The sequence below is a fragment of the Nomascus leucogenys genome, chromosome 13 (assembly GCF_006542625.1).
Source record: "Nomascus leucogenys isolate Asia chromosome 13, Asia_NLE_v1, whole genome shotgun sequence".
In the NCBI taxonomy this organism is placed as follows: Eukaryota; Metazoa; Chordata; class Mammalia; order Primates; family Hylobatidae; genus Nomascus; species Nomascus leucogenys.
This window is the reverse complement of record NC_044393.1, coordinates 70,460,705-70,485,860: the sequence shown is the minus strand read 5'-3', so window position 1 is coordinate 70,485,860 and position 25,156 is coordinate 70,460,705. Positions and strand designations below refer to the sequence as shown.

Sequence of the window (25,156 nt, the reverse complement as noted above, 5' to 3'; positions counted from 1 at the left end):
GATCTGAATCTCTTACTGGAGCTACCATAGGGCTAGAGGGAGGAGAGTGGTACGTGTGTGTGTGCGCGCGCGCACGAGTGCGCGCACATGGTGGGGAGGGGGAAACTGCATTTGCTGGGGGGCTGCAGGAGGAGGAAACCTTAGCCATTGACAGGAACTTGTCTACCTGAAAGATGGTTCAGTCCCCAAGGTGGCATAAGCCAGGGTTTTTTTGGCCCCCATCTTGTATTAATATCTCCAGCTTCACTTTTGCTTCTGGATTTCAAGGAAAATGAATCTATTTTAATTGCAGAAGTCATTTAAAATGGTTGAATTTTAAAATATAATCTTGTCAGATCATATGAAATTTTATTTGGAGAATATAAGAAGTTACAGATATTTTATCCTGGCATATGAGAGTGAGGAGCTCTTTCATAATCGAATTTATGTCTATTAATATAAAGCATTCAACTCTACTCTCAATGGAGGGGATTATGCTATTTAGACTTGATGAATGAAGTAAAAGATAGATCAATTCCAAACATGTATACAACTGCACATTTCAAATTATTTCTTTCTTTCTCAGCAAGCAGGAGCTTCATTTCCTATTTATTATACTTTGATTGAAGAGAGGACAAAATATTCATTGACCGGTAGAATGTGAGACCTAAGGTTTACTGTACTGTATAAACTTTTTAAGCTTCTAGTGTTCACATGTATAAAATGTTGTAAAGATCGTATCATTAGGCCGGGCGCAGTGGCTCACGCTTGTAATCCCAGCACTTTGGGAGGCCGAGGCGGGCGGATCACGAGGTCAGGAGATCGAGACCATGGTGAAACCCCGTCTCTACTAAAAATACAAAAAAATTAGCCAGGCGTGGTGGCGGGCGCCTATAGTCCCAGCTACTCGGAGAGGCTGAGGCAGGAGAATGGCGTGAACACGTGAGGTGGAGCTTGCAGTGAGCCGAGATTGCGCCACTGCACTCCAGCCTGGGCGACAGAGCGAGACTCCGTCTCAAAAAAAAAAAAAAAAAAAAAAAAAGATCGTATCATTAATCATTTAATAAACACATAAATGAGAGCTAATATTATGTCATTTCATGATCTGAGCCCAGCTGCCTAGATTTTGACTAGTGATGTTAAGAAAATCACCATATGACTGCAAGTTTCCATCGGTTGCTCAAGCACCTGTAGTATCTGGATTCCACATACAGGGCATACACTTAAACTCTTTTTCCTAGCCGGAGGTAAGGTGCTCTGAGCTGTATTCTGGGAAAAGGAATTAGGGAGGGGAGAGCCAGATTTCAAGCATATTCATTTCACTCAAAAGAGCTCTCTCAAGATGCTGAATCTGTGACTGTTGTCATCTCCAATCCGCTGAGCCAACTGAACCAGATAAGTAGCTAGACGGCAATAAATCCCATCTTCCGCCCAAGACAGTTGTAGATTGCTAGTTGTAGAATACAGGGGAGCCTCTTCCTTCTGATAGTTTTCTCTCAGTCCCTGGGAAACTCAGCAAAAAAAGTCTGCCTGCAGAGATATGCCTTGGACTCTGCCTCTGGCAGCCCATCAGAGGACGAGACTTCTAAGGGCCCTGTTGTAAGAATTTCTGCTGCAGATCACAGAGACTTATGTGCTGGAAACTGATACCAGAAGCACCCCAGCTGGTCTTAACTCCCATGATGGAACAGAAGACCAGAGGTGACTTTTTACATAACTGGGTCCCCATCCATTCTATTTTAAATTCCACCTGGATGCTACAAGTGTGGAACAGAGCACAGGCTTGTGACCACTGGCTCTCAGGAGGGGGTGGGGAATGGCATTCTGGATAGCCTGCTGTCCTTCAGTGGCCAGAAAAACCCGCAGGAATGACAGACTTGGAGGAACAGAGGAGACACCAGTGATAGTCCCAGGAGAAAGAGCAGGAGTTGGAAAGGGATGATGCTTTGCTTTTAAAATTTCCACAACCACAAAAGTTAAAAGTTTTTTGTTTACTCATCCTAGCAATTAAGGTTGAAGAAGGCTTGTAAAGTGTTAGTAGAAAGTGACTTATCTCTTACCAGCATTTCCCCAGCAATCCTTAAAAAACTTAAAATAAAAAAGAGGGTACCTCAAGATTTTTTTAAGTGGTATTTTGTAAGAATTATGCAATTTTTTTTGGAATAAAGGAATAAAAGTAAAAACATTCCTTGAAAAATAAGAGTGGTCACTTCATTCAGAGGGTAAAAGTAAATAAAATGCACAAAACTGGAATATATTGATAGTTTTGATTCTTTAAACACTTTTTCCCAGTAATTTTTTCCAAATAAAGCAACTTCATTAATGAATGATTTTAATGTTTTAATGTTGTCAAAAGAATTAAGAATCTGGCATTTACATTGTTTAGAGTAATATTTATGGAGTAATCACTAGGCTGCCTATAATGGAAAAAACAAATTTGCCCTTCTTGGAGGATTTTCCTAACATAGAATAATTAAAACTTCAAGAGGGCCAGGCGTGGTGGCTCACACCTGTAATCCCTCACTTTGGGAGGCTGAGGTGGGAGGATCACTTGAGCCCAGGAGTTTGAGACCAGCCTGTGCAACATAGGGAGACCCCGTCTCAACAAATAATTGAAAAATTGGCTGGGCGTGTTGGTGTGCACCTCTGGTCTCAGCTACTTAGAAGGAAGAGGCAGGAAGATTGCCTGAGCCCTGGAGGTTGAAGCAGTAGAGAGTTGTGTTAGTGCCACTGCATTCCAGCCCGGGTGATAGAGTGAGACCCAATCTCAAAAACAAACAAATAAACAAACAACTTCAAGAGAAAAGCCATTTAGAATTGACTGCATCTATCCTATTCTATCCGTTGGTCTGCAGAATTATAGTTAATGTCATGTTATAAATGTCTTTCAGTCATCAAATGCCTGTCAAAGGTAAACAATTGCTGATACTGCTTTTGTATCCAAGGTCATTTTTTGAATGTCTAACCATTGGTTACTGTCCTCATTATGAGTGGGAGCAAGTTGAAATGGAGGCTTTTAAGTCTGGCCAAGCAACAAATGCCATTTGGTGTTTACTTATATCTCATTGTTCACGTTTAAACTTGACCTTAATATTTTCACTTTTCTCCATAAAATCTTTAATAATTTATTTACTCCTATATCAGTTTTAAACCCTTTGGTTTGACTTCTAAAATCCTTTATTCAGGATTTGTCCATAACTGTCATTTCTGATTAAATTCACTCTATATCCTTGTACTCATTCTTCCTAAGCAAGACACATTCTGTCTTCCCTTTTCCATGAGCAGGACCTGCATATTCTCAGTTTCTTGAGAAACACTGCCTCTATGCCTAGAAATTTCTTTTCTCTCCTTCCACTTACTCAAACCTATCTACCCATTTTCTAGGTCATACCACTTCTGGAGTCAACCATGTTAACATCTCTCTCTGCCCAATTCCTATATCACCTGAGGTCCCTACCACAATACTTATCACTTAATTTACTTTTGCTCATGGTCTAATGTACCTTAGTTGTCAGTCACCAATTAGATTATAAAACATCTTTCTTAAAATTATACTTTAAGTTCTGGGATACATGTGCAGAATGGGCAGGTTTGTTACATAGATATACACGTGCCATGGTAGTTTGCTGCACTCATCAACCTATCATCTACATTGGGTATTACTCCTAACGCTATCCCTCTCCTAACCCCCAAACCCCCATGACAGGCCCTGGTGTATGATGTTCCCCTCCCTGTGTCCATGTGTCTCATTGTTCAATTCCCACTTATTAATGAGAACATGTGGTGTTTGATTTCCTGTTCTTGTGTTAGTTTGCTAAGAATGATGGTTTCCAGCTTCGTCCATGTCCCTGCAAAGGACATGAACTCATCCTTTTCTTATGGCTGCATAGTACTCCATAGAGTATATGTGCCACATTTTCTTTATCCAGTCTATCATTGATGGGCATTTGGGTTGGTTCCAAGTTTTTGCTATTGTGAACAGTGCAGCAAAAAACATACATGTGCATGCATGTGTCTTAATAGTAGAATGATTTATAATCTTTTAGGTATATACCCAGTAACGGGATTGCTGGGTCAAATGGTATTTCTGGTTCTAGATCCTTGAGGAATTGCCACACTGTCTTCCGCAATGGTTGAACTAATTTACATTCCCACCAACAGTGTAAAAGCATTCCTATTGCTCCACATCCTCTCCAGCATCTGTTGTTTCCTGACTCTTTAATGATCTCTGTTCTAACTGGTGTGAGATGATATCTCATTGTGGTTTTGATTTGCATTTAATGATTTGCATCTAATGACCAGTGATGGTGAGCTTTTTTTCATATGTTGGTTGGCCACATAAATGTCTTCTTTTGAAAAGTGTCTGTTCACATCCGTTGCAGACTTTTTGATGGGATTGGTTGTTTTTTTCTTGTAAATTTGTTTAAGTTCTTTGTAGATTCTGAATATTAGCCCTTTGTCAGATGGATAGATTGCAATAATTTACTCCCATTCTGTAGGTTGCCTGTTCACTCTGATGGTAGTTTCTTTGGCTGTGCAGAAGCTCTTTAGTTTAATTAGATCCCATTTGTCTATTTTGGCTTTTAGTGTTTTATTCATGAAGTCTTTGCCCATGTCTATGTCCTGAATGGTATTGCATAGGTTTTCTTCTAGGGTTTTTATGGTTTTAGGTCTTACGTTTAAGTCTTTAATCTTGAGTTAGTTTTTGTATAAGGTGTAAGGAAGGAGTGCAGTTTCAGTTTTCTGCATATGGCTAGCCAGTTTTCCCAACACCATTTATGAAATAGGGAATCCTTTCCCCATGGCTTTTTTTTGTCAGGTTTGTCAAAGATCAGATGGTTGTGGATGTGTGGTGTTATTTCTGAGGCCTCTGTTCTGTTCCATTGGTCTATATAACTGATAAAACGTCTTTAAATCAAAGAGTATGAATAATTCTTTTGCAACTCCTATTGCCTACCACAGGGCTGAATGCATAATAGGCATTCAATAATGGTTGAGTGGTGATTGTTTTAACAGACAAGGAATCTCTTACAAGAATAGTGGAGGCCGGGCGCGGTGGCTCACGCTTGTAATCCCAGCACTTTGGGAGGCCGAGGCGGGCGGATCACGAGGTCAGGAGATCGAGACCATGGTGAAACCCCGTCTCTACTAAAAATACAAAAAATTAGCAGGGCGTGATGGCGGGCGCCTGTAGTCCCAGCTACTCGGAGAGGCTGAGGCAGGAGAATGGCGTGAACCCAGGAGGCGGAGCTTGCAGTGAGCCGAGATTGAGCCACTGCACTCCAGCCTGGGTAACAGAGCGAGACTCCGTCTCAAAAAAAAAAAAAAGAATAGTGGAATCAATGAAGCATTAAGTTGAGAGATGTCAGCATTGACATAATCTACTAATTTACCACTTCTCAACTGGAAATTGTCATGACCTCTACCGACTACATTACATTAGTATGTGCCATGTGATTTACACAAGTTCCAAGGGGACCACCAGATGGCTATGTCGAGAGTATTCACAGTTTCGGTTCCTGCTAGTGTTAAAATCAGTAAATAAACTGAGACTCTTAAATCTTTCTGACTAACCTGTAGCCATGCCATGTGTTCCTTCCAGGTAAGTTTGTTGAGCTAGTCTAATAACTCAAACTCTTACTGGAGTTTTCCCCAGAGAATGCTTTTTATTTGAGTAAGCGAGTGCTCAGAGCCTGGGAGATTTACGAGGGTAAAGAGACATAAACACAAACTGCATAATAGGTGTGAGGTGTGTTCCAACTGCAGCCCTCTCACCTTCTGTTAATGATTATGGGAAGGGAGTCATCAATACAAAAACAGCCGACTTGAGGGCTCTCAAGTTTGCAATCTGAAGAAGTCTTCTGGTGCCAGACCAACTTTTGGGGTTGTCACATGGCTTAGTGAAGCAGCTTCCAAAATGGACTGAAAACCACAATTTTGATATACTGGGCTAGATGCCAGAACGGAGTCGGACTCCAGCCGGCTGGGTAAAAGATTCCAGTTGCTACTTTAGCATCAGTCTATTGTCTGAAATCCCCACGGCACACTCATGAAACCAGCACCAGACAAACACAGTGGAGCCACTTTTTAATGCTGTTTTGGGGAGAGAACTAATATTTGCCTTATAGGTTAACTGAGTTATGGCAGGCTTTGGCTGGAAGGAGTTTTCCTTCAGGAACTGATTTGGCCCTCAGCATATCTTAATCTTATGGTAATTGTTGGCAGTCCGGGCTGGGGTTCAGTGCTGGAATCTTACCCTTCATATTCCACTCCCCTCCTTGCCCCAGGGGTTCTGATGAATAACGCATGTACAGAGAGAACTGAACCAGTTTGGGCAAAGTATCAGGTTTATTAAGTATGAAGCTTCCTAGTATTGTTTTACTATGCAAAGTGAAATTTCCTATTTCTTCCCCTTGAAATGAAGACTGCAGGCTGACGAAGCAAGGTTGATCTGAAATATCTACCCAGTATTAGGCTCAAAAGTTGGGCCAGAGAGAAGAAACTAGGAAGAGGCAACAGGCAGTGGAGAGGAGAGCTCACTATAATTGAGGACACTGAGATCTATGAAGAGGAAAAGTGGAACCATCCTTTGAGTCACCCACTCATGATGGGGAGCAACTGACTGGCCACTCTTTTTCCACGGGGAAGGAGCAACAAATGAGGTGGGAAATAGAGGAGCATATTCTTCACCATAGAAGGAAGAAATGAGAGTACAGAAATGTCACAGGAAATCTTCACTTTCTTGGGCAGAGAGGGCAAGTTACTCAGTTCTGTTACCTACTGTAAAATGTAGTATTGCAAGCCCTCAAAATAGGCAGGTAGATTAAGAGCCATTGCAGAAGCTATAGACAAGATAACTATATTGCAAATCCTCTGGATTGTATTCTGAGAAAAGACAAGCTATGCAGTGATAAGTAGTGGCAGTGTAAGAGGAGTGGTTAGCATAGGACCTATTAATGCCCATGGAAGCCCTATCCGTGTCTGTACTTGGAAGCCATATTGAGACAGAGCAGAGTTCTTATTGTCATTCACCCTCAGCTGTACAGGTTAACCCAATGGGCCAGAGAGGATGACCAAAAATTATAGTGTTTCTAAATAATGTCCGCCTCTACCTTTTCAACCTTAGAACACATTATTTGGGTTGTTTTTCTGTTTGTGGTTTCCTTTGGCAACATTAAAATTAATTCATGATTCCTCACAAATTGTCATCTCAGGCAAGTGAGGCAAGTGGCCCAGAAGCATATCAGGTGGCCTAATCAACATGAGGTTGGAAAATTGGATGGGATTTAAGTCACAAAATAGATCACCAGCAGGTGGCCTAAAATCAATAGGTTGTATTTGAGAACTATAATACTGCTGTATGTAGATGCTCATAAAAATACTGAAGAAATATTTTGATTCATATAATATTCACAATTATTTGTGGATAGATTTGCATAGATTTTCACACTTGACAGAACAGGTTATGACTGCTTGTGATGGCATAGAAAGAAATATGCTGCATTTTTTCAGAATAATTTAAGTGATTTGATAACACTTACCATGGAGGGTTATGTTTGGTAATTGCCTGCTTTAAGGTGTGTCTTATTTGGAATTCAAAAATGAACTAAAGAAAGGAGTCGAAAGTCATAAATATATTTAACAGCTGGAGAAAACAGAAGAACCACCTAGAAAGATTAAGCTCAACCAGGATTGTTTCCCTTAGTTTTATGCAGTATCCTGCAGTGAATCTTGAAATTTTTTTGAGGCTCCTTTCCTTATATTAATATTTAAACGGTAGTATTCAGTAGGCTAATCAAACTTTGCAAATCAGCTTAAATAAAATATCCTCTCACCACATTCGTAACAGTACCATAGATTTTTAAAAATCACATACATGAAATAAACAATTCTGTAGGTCTTGCGACGAAAAACAAGTTTCTCACTTCCCTACCACTTTCCCCTCCCCGGGAATAACAACTTGCAGCTCTTTGACCTGATTCTTTTGATATTTTTCTTCAATTTGTCAAATATTATTACTGATGCCATTGCTTCTTAATTTTAAAAATTTTAGGCATTATCTGTGATCTTCACCCCCATCCCTGCACATGTGTACTTTCTTATCCTTTCCATTTTAAATATAGATATCTTGAAATTGTGGTTAGATCACCAGTGAGCTTATATATTATCATGACACGCAATGTTATTTTTGCTAAGCTATATGGTAAACAGTGAGTATTTCCCTTTTCCTCACTTGCCTTTTTCCCCCACTTAGTTTTCTTTTCTTAAATTTTATTATAAACTGACAAATTATGATTATATAAATTTATGGTACAAAGCGATGTGATGTATACAGTGTGGAATGATTAAATCAAGCTAATTAACATTCCATTACATCAAATATTTACCTTTTTTGTGGTAAGAACATTTAAAATTTACTCTCTTAGCAATTTTGAAAAATGTATTAACTATAGTCACCATGATGTGCAAACAATTTTAAAAAATTATTCTTCCTGTCTAACTAAATCTTTCTACTCTGATCAACATCTTCCTATTCCTCCTCCATCCTCAGCCTCCAGTAACTCACCACTCTGTGAGTTCCCATTTGCTTAGCTTTCTATAAACTTGCCATGAATCAAACTCTGAACCTCACCAGTTTTCTAAATCTCCTCTGATGAATGAGAAGTGCTATCAAGTCCATGTTTTTGGCACAGTGTCTTGCAACATCCCCTGACCTGTTCCAATCTGGAATGGTTGCTTTTATACCTGGTGCCCCACTGTCCAGGGATCCTCTTCTCCTTCATCCCAGGGATTATATTTTCCTTGTTTCTAAATAGAGACCTCATTTTTCTGAATCTTGTATATTTCTCATTTCTGGTTTACTGTCCTGTTCCAGTGGGGCACATACTACTGTAGCTTCTTGATAAAAAGTATATGTAAAGTAAATTTTTATCAGAGTTTACCTGTTTTACAATAGCATAATCCTACCCTGATAGTTTGGTTAGGTATCAAATTGTAGGTTAGATATAATTTTCATTCAGACAGTTAAAGACATTTCCCCATTGTTTCCTAGCTTCCATGGTTACTACTGAAACATTCCAGACCCTTTTTTCCTCTGGTTATCTTTTAGGATCTTTTCTTTCTCTGTAATGTTTGGCAACTTCATGGTAATGTAACTACATGTGGGTATATTTTCATCAATTGGTCTAGACACTCAGTAGCCTATCTCAATATAGGAACCCATGTTTTTGCTTGTAGAAAAGCATTTTCAAATTATTTTTATTGATTTCCTTTCTTCCATTTTTTTTTCTCCTGAATTTTCTATTTTCTGAACCTTGGATCAACTTTCTGATTCTTTAAGTTTTGTGACTGTTTTGTTCTATTTTCTTTTGTATGTTTTTCTCTAATTTATATGTGATTTTCTCAATTATATCTTTATAGATTTCTATTTTTTCCTTTTGCTAGTATACACGTGTATGTGTGGACCTGTATATGTGTGTGCAGGTGCTTGTGTATGTGTATGACTTCTAAGAGCTCTTTGTATGTTTCTTTGCATGCTTTTAAAAATGAAATAACTAGTTTTAATTTTGAGTGTGCTATGTTCTCTTATCATTTTATATTATGTATTGGTTTCCTATTTCTCCTTTAAAAAATTCTCACATTTCGAGTGGTTTAAACAGCACACATGTACCATCTTACAGTTTTGGAGGTCAGAAATCTACAATGGATCAGCAATACTGGGTCCCTTCTAGAGACTCTAGAGAAGAATTGGTTTCCCTGCCTTTTCCAGCTTCTAGAGGCTACCTCTTTTCCTTGGCTTGTGGTTCCTTCCTCACATCAATCTGACCTTTGCTTCTGTTGTGACATCTCCTGTTCCTCTGCTTCTATTGTTATATCTTCTTCTCTGACTGTGATCCTTCTGCCTCCCTCTTGTAAGGACCTTGTGATTACATTGGGACCCCATGAATAATCCAGGAAAATCTTCTCAAGAGCCTTAACTTAATCACAGCTGCAAAGTTCCTTTTGCCATGTAACATATTCATAGTTTCCAGGGACTAGGACATTATAGTGGGTTGAGTGGTGCCCCCGAAATAGACATATATCTATGCTCTTTTTTTTTTTTTGAGATGGAGTACTCCCTCTTGTCTCCCAGGCTGCAGTGCAATGGCACAATCTCAGCTCACTGCAACCTCTGCCTCCTGGGTTCAAGCAGTTCTCCCGCCTCAGCCTCCTGAGTAGCTAGCACACACCACCACACCTGGCTAATTTTTTTTTTTTTTTTTTTTTTTTTAGTAGAGATGGGGTTTCACCATGCAAGGTGGGCAGATCACCTGAGGTCAGGATATCTGTGTCTTAATACCCAAAACCTGTGAATGCGATCTTGTTTGGAAAAAGAATATTTTCAGATGTAATTAAGAATGTTAACAAGAGATTATCCTGGATTATCTGGGTGGGCCCTAAATCCTGTAACAAGGGTCCTTATAAGAGAAGGAAGAAGAGACACAGACACAGAGAAGGAGGAGAAGACCATGTGAAGACCAAGGTAGACACTGGAGGTGATGCCATAAGGAATGCTTGGAACCAGCAGAAGCTGGAGGAGGTGAGAAAGGATTTGCCTCTAGAGCATCCAGAGGGAGTGTAGCCCTCCCAATATCTTGATTTTGGACTTCTGGCCTCCAGAACAGTAAGACAATAAATTTCTGTTGTTTTGAGGCACCCCACTTGTGATACTTTGCTATGGCAGCCTGAGGAAACCAATACAGATGTGGGCATATTAGAGGAGGGGACACTATTCTAATGCAATGTATCAATGACATTTTCTGAAATTTTCCTCCTGCTGCTTGTTCCAAGATATTTCATTGTTTTTCTTTGTCTCTGTCATTTTAGAAACTTGCGTCAGATGTCCAGTAATCCTTGGTTGTTGCTCATGATTATGAAAGAGTACTTAAAAGCCAATTAAATGCTCAGACTATGTGGGTGGGACTTATTGACTTTGGGTTTTAATTTAGGATGATTTTGACGGGTGATATTATTGGCAAATCTTCAATGTCAGTATATTTATGTCTTGTCTCTTAGGTTGGTCAGTTTCTCCAGAGAAGGATATTTTAGCCTTCTGTTTTGATGATATTGGCTAATGTTCTTCGGTTTAGTAGAAGAGAGCTTAAGAAGTCTCAGCAATCACTGTCTAAATTATTTTTAAAGATTGATATCTGAATTCTCACTTTTCTTGGTGTCCTTCAGTCCAAATACCATGTATCTTACATTCTTCAAAGAGTGGGGCCACCATCTTCTGCTGGGGTCTCGTGGACACTTGTTAAGCTCCCTTTAGTGAGGGAAGCAATCTGAGGGTCTAACTGCTTCCTAAACGTTCAGCCAGTCCTTTTACTTTTAGCCTTACTTTCATTTCAGCTTACAGGGCTTGCAGTGGTCCCAATTTCTAAGACTTTCAGAAATATTATGGTGTTGAACAGGTGGCTTCTTGACCTTCCACAAATGGCTTAGGATTCTACTTACTTGAGTCTGATAATTCAGTTATTACTCAGTTATCTGCTTTACAGTTTTCAAAGCTATATTGCTGTGTTTCCTGTATTGTTCTTTGTCTTTTAGACATATGTTCTTTAAACATTAATTTACTGTTGTTATCGTGGACTTTTGGAAAAGAGCAAAAGTAAATATTCATGTTTAAACCACCACCTTTAACCAGAAATTCCATAAAAAAGACATATTTCTTAGACTTGTCATTGTTACTGATTAGGTCCATTCAATGTCAGGACTTTTGGGGTTGTGTTTTTATTATTTATTAAATGTTTCCACTTTTATTTTCCTACAGAATCTGATCTTTAAAATATCTTGATTATTCTTTCGAAACTTTTAACCATCTTAATATATATTCATTGTAGACAGATTAGAATATTCTAATAAACAAAAAGAAAAATCATTTGTAATCCCAGGACCAGAGATAGTTTCTGTTGACACTTTAACGTGTTCCGTTGATTTTTGTCCTCAATTTTGTACATTTTATACAAAAGTATCATATTGTACATATTGCTTTATAACCTGTTTTTTCATTTAATATTTCAAAACAACATATTGTTTTTGATTGTGAGGATTTTATTCAGTTTTGTGGATTCATGAGTAGATGGGTACAATACTTTGGAAATCCTTGATCCTAACTCTTTGAACTGAGCCACGCGTGTAAGTCTCCTGTCATCTCTCAGTGCATCTATTAGAGGTTTTAGAGGCCTCAGCAAGAATCCATCACATAAAATTATTATTTTTTTGTTTGATCATACTCATTTCTGTGGCAGTTTTTTTTTTAAAGTCTTGCGAGCATACTGTTTCCCTTGTTGAATGTCCTTAGAATGCCACCTAGTCTGGCCAGGGAGTGTTTATCCACAGTGTGCAATTTTATACTTTCCCACAATTACATTGCAGTTATTTGCTCTGACACCATCTAAGCAGGTTGACTATACAGTAATGTCAGCCATCTTCCCTCCAGATAGTCTACTAGCTTGAAACCAGGAATACAGGAAGATAAGAACAATGGACAAGAAATCCACGCATAGTAAGTTTGTAGTGCTGGGAAACAGCTGATCTTGTCAGGATCACTGCCTAAGGGCCATGGCCAGTTAAGACTTGATGTCAGCTATTGAAATATTTGCCCAGCCTACAGCAGTTGCTCTTTGGTATTGATGTTCTGTCACAGTAATTCTAGTAGTTGCATGCACTGTCTGGTACATTATGAGGCCAATCATATTTGATCTGGTAGTTCCATGTTTCAAATCATGATTATTGAAAATAGCTTCTGTTTTAAATGTTTACTGGCAATTGATAACATCAGAAATGAATTTTCAGGTGTTAATTTAGCTTTCCAGACTAATCATCTTTAGTGTAAAGCAATTAGGAAAGTATCTTTGAGAGAAAGTTGAATCATGACCAAGTAATGAAAATACAGTACTCACTGAAATAGTTTGATAACTTAAACTGGGAAGATTTGAATCAGAATTTAGGACAACTTTTATTACTAAGAAATGTGAGAAATACAGTAAGCAAATGAGTTACAGTGGTTAGGTTTATTTCTGAAGCAAAAAAACTCATGATTCTGATGACTAAACTAAGAAAAGCATTAGTTCTTTCCAAAAGGCAATTTCAAAAGTACGACTAATCAGATTAGTTTGTATGAAATATGACATTTATTTTCCTTTTGTGACTACCATTATCCTGTCCCTGATTAACAGCATCTTTGTATCCTGTTGACAATGCAGTCACTTCATGGCTGTAAAGCCAGGCACACATCTGGATAATTAAACATTTTAGTGACCCTTCGCTGCCCATTTGTGGCAACCTCCAAAATCTACTTGCTGAACTTGTGGTTGAATTCTAGACCAGTCTTGCTGACTGATCATCATGACACCAAATGACATCTGCCACCATTTCTTTAGGGTTTCTGAACCTCCTCTTTCTTTCTCCTTTTTTTTGAGACGGAGTCTCGCTCTGTCGCCCAGGCTGGAGTGCAGTGGCGCGATCTCGGCTCACTGTAAGCTCCGCCTCCCGGGTTCACGCCATTCTCCTGCCTCAGCCTCTCCGAGTAGCTGGGACTACAGGCGCCCACCACCACGCCTGGCTAATTTTTTTGTATTTTTAGTAGAGATGGGGTTTTACCATGGTCTGGATCTCCTGACCTCGTGATCCGCCCGCCTCGGCCTCCCAAAGTGCTGGGATTACAAGCGTGAGCCACCGCGCCTGGCCTCTTTCTCCTTTTAATTTTTATTGCTGTCATTTCTTCCCTTTCTTTATTCTTCTCATGTTCTTTCACTATCTCCTTTGTCTTCTATTTTGGAACCATAAGAATGGTGCTTTAAGCTTTTGAATCTTGTTCCCCACAAGAGTTTAGCCAGCAGGCATTTTATGACAACATAAACACGGCAAAGTGGAGCAGATTCTGTTTAGGTAACAGTTATGCTTTTGCTTTTTATTTGCATGCTAGAGACAAAGGATAGAATTTTTGTAGTTTATCCTCAAGTCACTAAACTGCCTTCTGTCTATGGAGGCCAAAGACAATGAGCATATCTAGTCAAATTTAGAAAATCCTTTAGAAGATAGAATGCCACCACTGCATTCTTCAATCTTCCTGGTTTTTCCGTGTGTTTTTCAGAAAAATATTCTTCCCACACAACTGTAATCTCAGCACTTTGGGAGGCCGATGTGGGAGGATCACTTGAGTTCAGGGGTGCGAGACCTGCTTGGGCAAAATGACAAAACCCCATCTTTACAAAAAATACAAAAATTAGCTGGGCATGGTGGCACACACCTGTAGCCCAGCTCCTCAGGACGCTGGGGTGGGGGGATCGCTTGAGTCCGGGAGGTCAAGGCTGCAGTGAGCCGTGATTGTACCACTGCACTCCAGCCTGGGGCCTCGTGAGTCTTTTGAGACCCCCTCTCAAAAAATTAAACTAAAAATCGATAAAAAAGAAAAAGGAAGAGAAAAATATTCTTCTATAGCATGAGATAGTTGGCATCTCAGCCAGATTGCACTGAAAGAGTGTTCAGATTCTCTGAGCAATAAAGGATGAATATAAACTTTTAATTTCTATCAACTTTTAAGCAGGTAACTGTCTCCATTTTAACAATTGCTTCTCTTCCTTGGCAACCATCTAGGTGGTCTGCATTTAGATGCAGTGGACTTCTGCTTGAAAGGGCAGTGCTATAAAGGAAAATGTTTTGCTGCTTTGTGCTGTGGTGGAAACCAGGAAATGGCCAGATGGAGGCTCAAGAAATGTGTTTATTAGGTCTTCTGACTATGCTGTATTGATAAAATGCAAAACAGTGGGTGATGGGAGTAGTCCAATCAGGTCATCTCTGAAGTTTCTGCTTTCCCAAGTAAATAGTTCAAATTCCTCTAGCAATTCCTCAGAGAAGCTATATGCCAAATCCATTGCTCAACTGTAAGTGATTTTAAAGTTCAGTCTTTAGAGGTGAACTTGGCACAGGATAGCGCTTGGTCACAGTGACCCTTAGGCAGTCAATGTCCCTCTGCTTCTCAGGCTCCCCTTTCCCCCACAGGAATCTTTTTCCTGAAAGGGTTCCCTTCAAAATTACACCCCATTCCCCTTATTTACTCAGTGCATGGAATTTAGCCAGCTATTGGTAGAGAAACAATGTGATTAAATTCACTTATATCGTAAATGTCTAATAGCCCCAACCCTCCCAAAGATATTAGCATCTTAAGAGAGCCTGGAGGTTAATTTAAGTGATTTCACTAATTGAAAGGATTTCAAACAGTAGAATGCAGTAAAATAAAGAATTTTGGACACAGTAGGGAGTCATCTGGTAACAAAGCAAGAAAGCTTTTCATTTGCTCTGAATACCAGACACAGCTTTGTACAAAAGTATGAGTATCAATCTTATGCTTTGCAGTCCTCTTTATATTTCCCAGATTCATATTTCAAAATCACATATGATGCTACTTGCAAAATTAAATTGCTGAAGAATATATCTATTATCTTGGTTTAGGAAAAAATATGCAGAGAAATCTTTTAGCTACTGCACTGTTGCAAAAAAATTATAGAATTGGTGAGTGTAAAAGACACAAGTACCTATTTGGAACTCACTAGAAACAGATGTCTCCCTACCTCTACTTTTCAGTGAAAATGTGATCTCTCTACCCATAGCACTTCCAGTTCCATAATTAAATTCAGTTTCATTGTTAATGTACTGTTGACATTAACTTGTATCTCATATACACAAGACCGGGAATACACACATGCTAACTTGAAACAGCTGTTTGCAAAATTATTACAATATGGCATACTTCTTTTAACCATTATGTCTTCTATTTAAACATGATTTGCATCTGTAAGCACTTATGATATACAAAATTAAGGGAAGATTTATAACGTAAAAATGAATTTTGATGTTGCATTAATATTGCATTTGGTGATAGTATGGTAGAAGAAGAAAGCAAGTAGAAATACTTCTATGGATCAGAAGCCATGCCCATTGGTCTATATGCTGGAAGGGCAGGGCCTGCGTGAATATCTTCCCATACACTTTAGGCTCCGATAACTCACATCTCTAAATGGGGCAATCAGTATAGCTTTTTTCTTGGCTCCTCAATTTTTGGTGTCAAAAGAGCAGACTCTTCCAGATAAGTTACGTGATACTCTCTGCTTCTTTTAATAGTCTCGTTTCTGGCTAGCCGATACCTGAAATTCCACAACTAGAAATGTCTTACTTTGTCCTCTCTTAAAACTTCAGTTCCCTTAAGAGGGCTTGAGATATGGTTCATGTAGACATGGACATAACTTCATCAAATCCTTTCCAGTTTTGCTAGGGGCAGGGTGGAAAGAACATCTGCTTCTTCTGAGATGAGCGAGGTATAGGGGTACGGCAAAGAGCAGGCCTGAAGCACCATAGCCCTGTGCAAACTGCAAGCCTCAGGGCCCAGCACCGGGTGTCAGCAGCTCCCTGAACTTCTAGCAGCCTCCCCATTGAGTCCAGGAGGACAACTTCCACATGTACCTGACATCTTCCCCAACTACTTCTTTCGTACTCCACCTCAATCCCGACTGTAAATGTACTAAAAACCACCGAAATTTATGCTTTAAATGAGTAAACTTCATGGTAGGTAAATTGTATCTCAATAAAACAGTTAAAAATAATATATATAAACAATGGGAACAAACATTTGGTACTTGCTAAACAGCATATCAGGAAGTGATGATATTAATACTATTTCTAACATAGTGCTTTGTCAAAGCCTTTTAGATAACTTCTATTTCGAGCACAATTTTTAACTCCAGAAAATGCTAGAGTTTGTTAGTGCATTTGTTTGTGTTTTTTTTTTTTTTAATAAAAATTCATGAGTGTCTTTCCTGTGTCAGGTAATTTGTTTCTAAACTGAGAGTGCAAAGACTAAAACATAATAATGCTAAGTGAAGGAAAGCAGCCAAAAAGACCACATATTGTGTGATCTTATTTATATGAAACATCCAAGGTAGGCAAATCCACAGAAACAAAAAGCGGATTGGTGGTCACTGAAGTCTGAGGAGTGGAGGCGGGGAAAGTTGAAGAGTGACTGCTATGTTTCTTTTTGGGATGATAAAAAAAGTTCTAAAGTTAGATTATCTTGATGACTGCAGAACTGTAAATATACTAAAAACCACTTAATTTTACATTTTAAATGAGTGAACTTCATGTAGGTAAATTTTATCTCAATAAAACAGTTAAAAATTTTGCATATCCACAATCAAACAAACAACTCAGTCCCTTCTGCATGGAATTTACATTCTAGGGAGGACAAACTTAAACAGACAAAGAGAAAAATGGCGGGTTAGGGGTAAACAGAGAATGCTAAAGGAATGCAAAGAAAGAATACTTTGATCAGTATATGAGGAATCAGAGAAAGATTCCTAGAGTAGATGGCATCTGAGCTAAGAAATAGTGAACAGAGAAAAGAATGCGAGAGAACAATGTTTGCTGAGCCCCTACTCTACATTAGAGATCAGATAGTAGAAAGATGAATGGCTCAAGGTAATCAAATAGATGATTTTGGTAATTATACTGTGAAAATTCAATAATGGAGGTAGACACAGAAACCATCTAAGTCAAAAAGGGGAAACGAAAAGCAGTGGAGGCCAACTAGAAATTCGATTTGGAGGAAGGAAGTTATGAGCTGTAGAACTGTGATCGTGCTGGGTGTCCTCCACCCAGCGGAACCTCTGCCGCAGCTTACAGGACTTAGTTATGCTGCCGCATAACTAAGGGTTATGACTTACCCCTCAGCCATACTGAGGGTCATACTGAGTCATACTGAGGGATGTGACTTACCTCTCAGCCACCCATCTGAGCATTTGCCAGTGAGAAGACTCTGTGAGATCAGAGGGCAGAGGCACGGCATGTGGCTGGAGTCCCTACTGAGAGTGAATCCCGTAAGTGAACTTTACTGATCCATTTACTTTCATCAGGGCACAGAGTTGCCCTGCTCTCATTCTTTCCCCGAGTTTTCTGTAGTTTTAAAGTTTAAACTATAGTTTATAGTTCTCTCTAGTTTTGGAGCCCTCGTGACACCACGGTCCAACATTTCCTAGTATCTTCTTATTTTGGTGATTTCTGGCAGTTGGGTCACTTGTCACCTCTTAAGAAAAGCATCTAGCAGACGTCTCCCCTAACACGTTCCTCCCTGCTCTGTCACTGCTTGGCGGAGGCCTCGAAGCGCATTCCCCACATGTTCAGACGAGCACCTGGCAAAGGCATCCGGAGATATAGAACCTGTTATACTAAAGGTTTTACATACTGCTATAAATAAAAAATAAGAGGAATGTTCTAAAGGAACTAATTCGATGAATATAAGATTATTTGATACTGCTCCATTATCTATTTCATTGTGTATGTGTGTGTGTGCATACATTTTATCTATACATACACACACACACACATGTATTTATACAGTCTGGATGAGTTTTTATTTGAAAATAATCCAGAATTCCTGTTTTCAAGTCTTTTATTTGACACACACTCTGCCCAGACACAAACCAGGGAAGGTTTGGCTTTGACCCAACAGTTTTGACTTTCTTGTCTGCAGAGGCAGCATAACAAGTCCATGATCAGTGGTGAAGGGAAGGCATTTATTTTCACTGTATTTGATAACAGTTTACTAAAGATGACTGCCCAGGGATGCTTCCATTGGAAGAGAAATCGACTTCAAGAAGCTCAGTACTTCAAAGACTTATGATGACCCCAGGAAAGAGAAAAACACCATGTAAGCCAATCACCCACTTTGTGATTGTCCATTCTTCTGGGAAATAAGAACCTGAGATGCAATGGCTGTATCAGCCTCATCTCAGAATCCATAAATAATTCATGGAAGGTATCAATTTATTTATAGGATAGGTGGCCAAGAGAGACTTCCGGCTGTTTACCAATAGCATGGCTCTGGAAACTCCATCCTATTGAAATAATTCCTGTTCTTGGCAGGAGTAACTTGAGCTAAGGGTGTATCCACACCCTTTTAAAAACATGCCATTGATTTTGCATAACTAATACGAATATTGACATGGGTCTTCTATAAAGGCAAGTGTGAACAGAGATCAGGTTTTCCCCACTGGGTATGCACATGTGGTGGAAACTGATGGACCCAAATTTGTGCCATTTGATGACTAAACTCATTCTGGGCTACAAAGACATTGTTTCAGTTTTATCTCATATTTTTAATTCAAACCAAATTTTATCTTATAAGTAGAAGAAGTAGTTGCAAACAATTCCATGCCCTGCCAATGACATAGGCACTGATTTTTAACAAAAGGCTCATAAACTCTTTTTATGATACTGTAAAACTGGAGAGCCCATGCCCACTAAAACATAAGCTTCATGTTACATGTAATTAAGGCAAGAGGGAGAACATAAAAATGTAAGCTTTAAAATGTATCTTGTATTACATATTAAATGCACACAGAAAAATACTGCATAAGTTCCATTTCAAAGGCAAAGGTAAGGACAAGCAGGAATGATCACAGCAGATGAGTGAGCCCTTCAGTGAAAAAAATCAATTTAGTAAAAAATGGGTTTCTATTTCAAGTTCTTGAGGATACACTATATTGATGATTAGAGCACATTTTCTATTTTTCCTGATTTTAACTCAGAAAATATCATTAGAGTCACATTCACTTGCTATTTGGTTAATCTAGGTTATAATTTTTGGTCCACTAAAGACTTAAAATTATTATTTGCTTTTTCTTTGGAAATTGGACCCTCCAATGTGATTTACACTAAAAAGAGGTTGAAGAGATGTCCAAGAGCTGTCAAAGGTAGCTAGAAGGTGCTCATATGTGTCCATCCCCAAACCCAATGAAGAAGAGCTTCTCCTGGTGTGAAGGCCTATGCTGTAGCTTCCTTTCAATCCTGCACAGACTATGATGTACCTCATGGACTATCCTTGGCTGCACTGCATTCAGTGTTGGTATTTTGCACTCTTATTTCCGTGTATTTATTGAAAAGGGACACGAGAATTCTGAACCCCAGATATCCAGCTATTAACGTAAAAAATATCTACTGGAAACCAAACAACCTCTTATATCTAAATGGAGATTAGTGGATACATGGTTATATTACAAGTTACAACGTACATTTGTTTCATTTTAGTGTCCTTAAATTTTTTTCTAATATTCAAATTTATGATTTAATTTTAAAAGCATACCAATTATAGACCAAATAAAAATTTGAGACTGGAAAGAAAATTAAAATGTTTACCTGGATGGCGTACACTGAGGTTTCAATCTGCATATTTTGGACAGGTTTTATTATAAAAAAGAAAGTGGAAATACAGTTGAACAAAATATATAAATAAATCGCATATCATCATCATTAAACTGTGTAGCATAGCCCTAAAAGCTACATCAAATAGCTGCATTTACCAGCCAACCATAAGTCACTACAGAGTTGAGAATCAATTGAATACATTTTGTATTTATGAAACCATATTACTTCTGAATTCTTATGTACCAATAATCAATTGTAAATATTTTGCTTTTAAAACATATCTAAACATTTTAATGGATTTCGTAGGAATTACTCTTTCATATTATAAAAAGTATATTTTTTATTTTATATGATAAAATGAATCATGGGATGCTACACATAAATCACCTTAAGAAGACACCTTGGTTAGAGATATTAAATGTCTACTCATAACCTAATCTACAATGGAATATTTTTCCCAGATATATTACAAAAAGGGCTAGAAAAAAAGTCTTTGAAAAACAAAATTTTAAAAAGTCCTCTGCAGAGAATGCTACAGACTTGGGAGAAAATACCATGCAACATAAATCAAATCCAAAACCTAAGCTACCTAAATAGTATTACACTGTAGGAATCCTTTTATAGTGTTTTCTCTAAAAGTGACGGTTTTTATTTTTCCCCTACTATTAGTCGGTTTTAAGTAATTATTTTTATTTGCCTTTCAAATAGACTTACACAATTTAAATACTCTTGATAAGTTTTCACTCTAATATTTGATTATGTATCTAGTGTGTTAAAGCATAGTGATCTGACATTTAATAGGGCCATAAAACAGATTCTTTACATTTCAGCAAGCATAAAGAAAACAAATGGAATACCATTTTAGGAGGACTGCATGGTCTATATGAATTAGAAAAAAATGAGTTCTACATCCTCCTACATCAAGTGAATGAATCATAAAAGAAATATGGAAGTTGATAATAGCAGTTACTGCAGCAATAAAAACATGATAAAAGGCTTTTTGACAGTATGAAACCTTGGAAGTTGTGCCAAATACAAAATCTTGTTTGTAGGTGTGGCAATATCCTGTTGTTTTTAGTAGGTCTTTGGGGGTTCCCGACAACTTCTGGTTCATCGCCTTAGGCTGAAGTGATCTATTAAAATGCCTTAGTTTCCAAGAGCAATAAAAATCATTTCAACTTTAAGTACACATTAAAAAAAAAACTACAGTGCATTTGGAGAGTAATTATTCCTTGATCCACTCAAAATGGTGGAATCTGCTCTGCTATCATTTTGTGCTTGAACATGTATTTTTGAAGTTATCAGTTTATATGAGCTTACTCAGTCATTTTTGTTCATTTTAAATACATTAATAGCCACTGGTCTTGGTGAATTTGGGGGATTTTTATAAGATAAAAATTCAGATAAATTTTAGATAAAGACGATTGTTTCAGCATTTACTTACATGGAGGAGCCCTTGGGAAAATACTTAATAAGATCCTAACCCTGATTAACTATCTAGGGTCTTAATATCACCACTATATTAGATACCCCTCCCTGCTCTGCCAAAGCATTATAGCTTTGAAATAACTCCTATTTGGTTACATAATTTTCAGCCGTTTCTATATTTCTTCTTGGAATTGTTCAGTGAAAGGAAACTAAAAGGCATTTCAAATGGAGAATAGTATTAGTTTTTTTTTCTCCATAAGCATCATGGGAAATATTTCTATCTCAAAAATCAGTAATTTCTTCCAACACATTCTTAAGTAGGAACCACTGCTCTGTAGAGAAGACTTCTAGGCACATGGGCAAATAACACAAGGATGATTGAATGACCCAAATGTAAACCCAACCAGCAGGCAAATGTGAGCCCTTCTTTTTCATGTCTGTGCAGGATCTCATCTGCCTACTTGGGTGGTTGGCAAATAGTACACTGTGCCTTTAAACACACACACACACGCGCGCGCGCACGCCCACCCACACACAAGATCAACAGTGATGCTTGGAAATGTTTATGCAGTTATTGTTGACTTTTAATGTTATAAATGTTTTCTTTAGTTTAGTTTGGATTGGATTCTAATAAATTCTTACCAAAATAATACATTTCCTGTAACTTTTACACCTAAAAATATGTTAAAATGTCTACTCCCATTTTTTCCCATTGAAATTAAGAACTTGCTAAATATGTACAAAAACATGTGCACATGGATATGTATACACATACACATACACATACACTTAGGTAAAATAAAATGCAGTTTCAGTTAAGGAGCAATTAAAATGATTCCTAGCATTTAAGTGTCATTATTATTATTTTTAAAAAGTTTTCAGTACAATACATTATCTTCATACATTTTGTTCATTGCACAGCGGGAAGTTCATCTGATCATAAACTTAAAGAATATTAGGCTTAGAAGGAACTATATAGTTAATCCTGTTTAACCATGCTATAATACTTGAATCCACATGATAATATCCCTGCCAAGTGGTCACTATTTGCATAGTTGTACATCTTCAGTAAAAAAGAAAATAAAAGATACTCTACAAACACAGACTATTACTAGTAAGACATTTATTAATGCTATTATTACAATTGTTTCTAAAATCCATTATTATTTCAGCAGTGAAAAGATAAATACCAGAGTAACCTCAGTCAGGTGATAATGGTTAGGTCTAAAGAAAATTATAAGAAATACTGACTGTAATACTGCTATAGAGTATACAGTATGTTAAAACATGATGGAGAGGCTGAAGACATTGGTAACATTTTATGTCATTAAAAAAATCACTGAAAACTTAAAAATCATGTTTGCATTTAAGTGTATATTAGAAAAGTCTTTTATTTTGAAGTTAATTCTGTATAATTCTTCTAAAAAAGTTATCAGCTGTAAGATGCAGATTTGTATTGTTTTATATCAAGTGATATTTGCATTTATGTAAATATAATTTAAGACAGTTAAATATAAATTCATGTTTATCTTCATATAAAAATACATATAAAAATAGAGTATTTAAAGAAGGTGGATATTCATACAAAAGAACTGATCAATCAAAATAAGTGTTTTTTCCTGTATGGTAGTGAAATTGAGGTATTTATACATTTGGTAATTTCAGCCATGTATTGAATTAACCCTCTCAGCTTCCCACCCCACCCAAAAAAGACAAACCTCTAAAATCCATTGTAACTATGTGATGTTATCTCACAACAAAGCATTTGTATAATAAAGAAATTCACCATTTTGAACCTAAAGAGATAGAAGAGATAGTTCTCACTACTATAATTAGGTATGTATATGTATGCCACAGTTTTAATTAAAATAATAATTTTATGTCTACTCTAAATTTGGATTTGATACAGTTGCTCAGGAAAATCAAAATATAGATACTAGTAACATAATACTATTTGTGGACATATGCAAATGCTTGATGGGAAAACGCACCTATACATTTGAGAATGCATAGTCCTTTGCAAAATATTTACATAAAATATAACTGTAATTTTAAGTTACGTAGGGCTGTAATGGCAAACACAAGATTTAAGTAATATCATCAATGAAACATAGTAAAGTAATACATGAGGAAGTACATTTTGTTACTTACTTTAAAATTATGTATTTCATTAATTCAGACTGCAGTTACCTGTCCAAGTGCACAGATAGGACAAGAGGGAATGTTTATGAAAAACACAAGAAGTGTAAAGTTAAATATATTGGTGATTTAACTATAAAATATTTCACTTTATATCTCTCTCACAGAATCTCTTCAAATTCCATTGTGGAACATTCCTGTTCTTTTCCTTTCAGTAATAAAATTTTAAAAGTATAGGAAGAAATGTTTTTCATAAGCATTAGATTCACAAAGCCTAAGCCATCATAAACACCACATTTTCTCCTGGTAAAGAATGCAAGCACAACCTCTACTTGCCAGTGGAATGTAATTGGTTTTTCTCCTTTTCAATATTGATGTACCTATTGAGATGGTAAGACAAGATGAAAGAGCATTATCCTTTTTTTCACATAATTTAAGTGTCTATATTTCTCTTTATTATCACAATGCCATACCTGGCCCACAGTGGTTCTGGTTAATAACTATGCTTCAAGTAATGTTTTTCTAGGTATATCTTTCACTGTGAAATGGATTGGTGTTCAAGGTCACATCTTGAATTCATAAAGCTGTAAGAAGTGTTATCATTATTTAACTGTGTGTGTACTGGTGTGCATGCATGTGCTGGTGTGCACAAGTGTGTGTGGTCAATCCCAAATGTGTGCAATGCGTAGCGCTTGGCTCCTAGACCATTGTCCAGGTGAGTAGCTTGTCTCCAGCTCCAGATTCATCTCTCCTGCAGGGAGCCTACATAGTCCTTTTATTTGCACACATCCTGCTGAGAAGGATTTCAGAACAAACCTGATTTATTGGACCTCTGACATGATATGGCGATCGAACATTTGTTACAGTGCCTTGTTGTAGTTTGCTTTGATTGCTGAAATATCTTCCCAAGATATGATTTCTTGATCTTTTCATTTTAATAAAGTTATATTCTTTGGATAACTTTGATTTCACTACCTGTAAATGAAGATCAAGAAAACTGTGAGGCAAGATCAAGAATATCCGATCCCTGCATAACTAACTCTCAAACTTGAACATGCATCTCTGCCATACAGATGTTGCCAAAAGGGCATGAATATGACTTACATAACCAGGAATGGCTGTAACTTATGCTTCAAAAAAGACCAAGGTTAAAATTCAACTTTGTCACTTTTCTTACCTCATTGCAGCTGCCCCCAATGCAACTAAGGAACAGTCTCAGATGATTTATCTGCCAATCTTGTGTGTGTGTGTGTGTGTGTATGTTTTCAGGCCAGGCACACTAACATGCAGTTTGACATAGTACCACAATAGGAAAGGCACTGGTGTGCCTTTGCCGGGCCACTGATTCAAACATGGTACCCTAAACGTGTCATGG

The 25,156-nt window shown here is 37.7% G+C and overlaps 1 protein-coding gene across 1 annotated transcript in view; it reads right to left on the bottom strand.

Moving 5' to 3' along the window:
• Positions 1-22,748: 22,748 nt before the first annotated feature.
• The window catches only part of CPED1 (cadherin like and PC-esterase domain containing 1), a 315,288-nt gene continuing 312,880 nt past the window's right edge, over positions 22,749-25,156 (bottom strand). The window contains exon 23 of the mRNA XM_003261250.4: positions 22,749-24,756. Coding sequence (XP_003261298.2) covers positions 24,544-24,756 — 213 coding nt within the window. The 3' untranslated portion in view covers positions 22,749-24,543. The remainder of the gene's footprint in view (positions 24,757-25,156) is intronic.